Source organism: Myotis davidii, unplaced genomic scaffold (assembly GCF_000327345.1).
Source record: "Myotis davidii unplaced genomic scaffold, ASM32734v1 scaffold223, whole genome shotgun sequence".
In the NCBI taxonomy this organism is placed as follows: domain Eukaryota; kingdom Metazoa; phylum Chordata; class Mammalia; order Chiroptera; family Vespertilionidae; genus Myotis; species Myotis davidii.
The window spans coordinates 1,111,739-1,113,234 of NW_006294609.1; the positions used below are offsets into that span (position 1 = coordinate 1,111,739).

Genomic DNA, 1,496 nt, shown 5'->3' on the forward strand with positions numbered 1-1,496 from the left:
GGAGCCTGCCCAGGTCTCTCCCCCAGGCCTGGCCGCCCCAGGACAGGCGAGTCGGACAGGCATCAGCAGGGTTTCCCCTGCCCAGGACACCCAGCCTTTCTCCTTCCCAGCTGATACGCTGGCATCCAGGGCAGCTCCCAGTGCCCTCCTGAGCCTCCCTGACCTGCAGCCCAAACTCCCTTTCTCTCCTCCACTAACTCCCAGAGCCAATGCCCGGGGCTCGCCTTAGTCCCCAGCACAGGGGTCGAGGGCTGGCCAGCAGCCAAGGACAGCGTACGCTGGAAGCTCAGGGCCCAGGCACCCTCCATCACATGAGAGCTACGCCAGCCACACTTGGTACCGGTGGCCCTGGCCATGCCATTCACGGGGCGGGGGTGATCTTCACTCAAAAAGGGAGGCCGCCCAGGCCCTGTCTTGCTGAGCTGCAGCCACACCCAAGGGGCCTGCGGGGTATCTCGGGCTCAGTCTGTGTAAAGACACCACACCTCCCGCTGCGGGAGGAGGGCAGCCAGCCCTGCTTTCCTTGGCGCTCCCAAGGACGGCTCCAGATGCAGGCGTGGGGGGCCGAGGGCCCCACCGCCGGCGCACTCACATCTTGTCCTTGAATTCAAACTGGAAGAGGTTGTTGGTTATCTTGGCTCCACTCTGCCCTGAGAACACAAACATCTTGTCCCTGCACACGGCCACGGGGAAGTTGCAGCAGGAAGGGGGGATCTCGCCGCTCTGCACCACCTGGGGGGGCGGGAGGCAGCTCAGCCAGGGCCCTCACGGACCCGCATGCCCGTCTGTGCTCACGTCGCTGAGCTGGGACTGCTTTTACTCCCGAAGTTTCTTCTGTGATCGAGGGCTCACATTTTTATTTTTTTTTTTTTGCAGAACAACCTAAAGCCCCACCGTCCCCTCCTAAATAGGGAATAAAGTCATCGCTAAAGGAGAAAGACACCCCTCCTTGGGAAAGACAGTAGAGCAACCTGGAAACAGCAGCCAGCAGGACAGCAGGGGGCGTGCTGTCCTCACTATCAGGTAAGGGTGGGTTACACCTGAACTGCATCGTCACCTGTGACAGGCTGCCCCCCAGGACATTGAGCCTTTAGTCACTAGGTCACTGCCACTGGAACTGACAGGCAGGTCAGCGGGAAGGGCAAGGCAGAGGTCAAGGCTGGGCTTTGGCAAAGGGAGCAAAGCAGCCTCCACCCCAGCCCACCCTGCTCCCCTGCACCCCTCACCTCCCTGCCTCCCCACAACCCACCCCAAAGCCCTCTAGCCCCTTACCTCCTCCCAGCACGTGAGCTCTCGGTCCTGAAGGCCAATGGTCCACATGTCATTCAACCTGCATGAGGACAAAGGGGTCAGGATGCCCACCACTGGGGCTGACTGGCAGGGGGGGCCGGGGCGTGGCCAGGGGGGATGGCTCCAGGGAAGAACCACCCATCACCTGGGACTCTGACCAGCGGACTCTGGGGCAGCCATGAAGCCGGAGCTTCAGTTGGGCGAGT

General features: G+C 62.1%; 1 protein-coding gene across 1 annotated transcript in view; it reads right to left on the bottom strand.

Moving 5' to 3' along the window:
* Positions 1 to 1,496, bottom strand: part of LZTR1 (leucine-zipper-like transcription regulator 1) — a gene marked incomplete at its 5' end in the record, with an annotated part of 14,954 nt that overhangs the window by 7,482 nt on the left and 5,976 nt on the right. The window contains 2 exons of the mRNA XM_015567251.1: positions 593 to 732; positions 1,273 to 1,330. Coding sequence (XP_015422737.1) covers positions 593 to 732; positions 1,273 to 1,330 — 198 coding nt within the window. The remainder of the gene's footprint in view (positions 1 to 592; positions 733 to 1,272; positions 1,331 to 1,496) is intronic.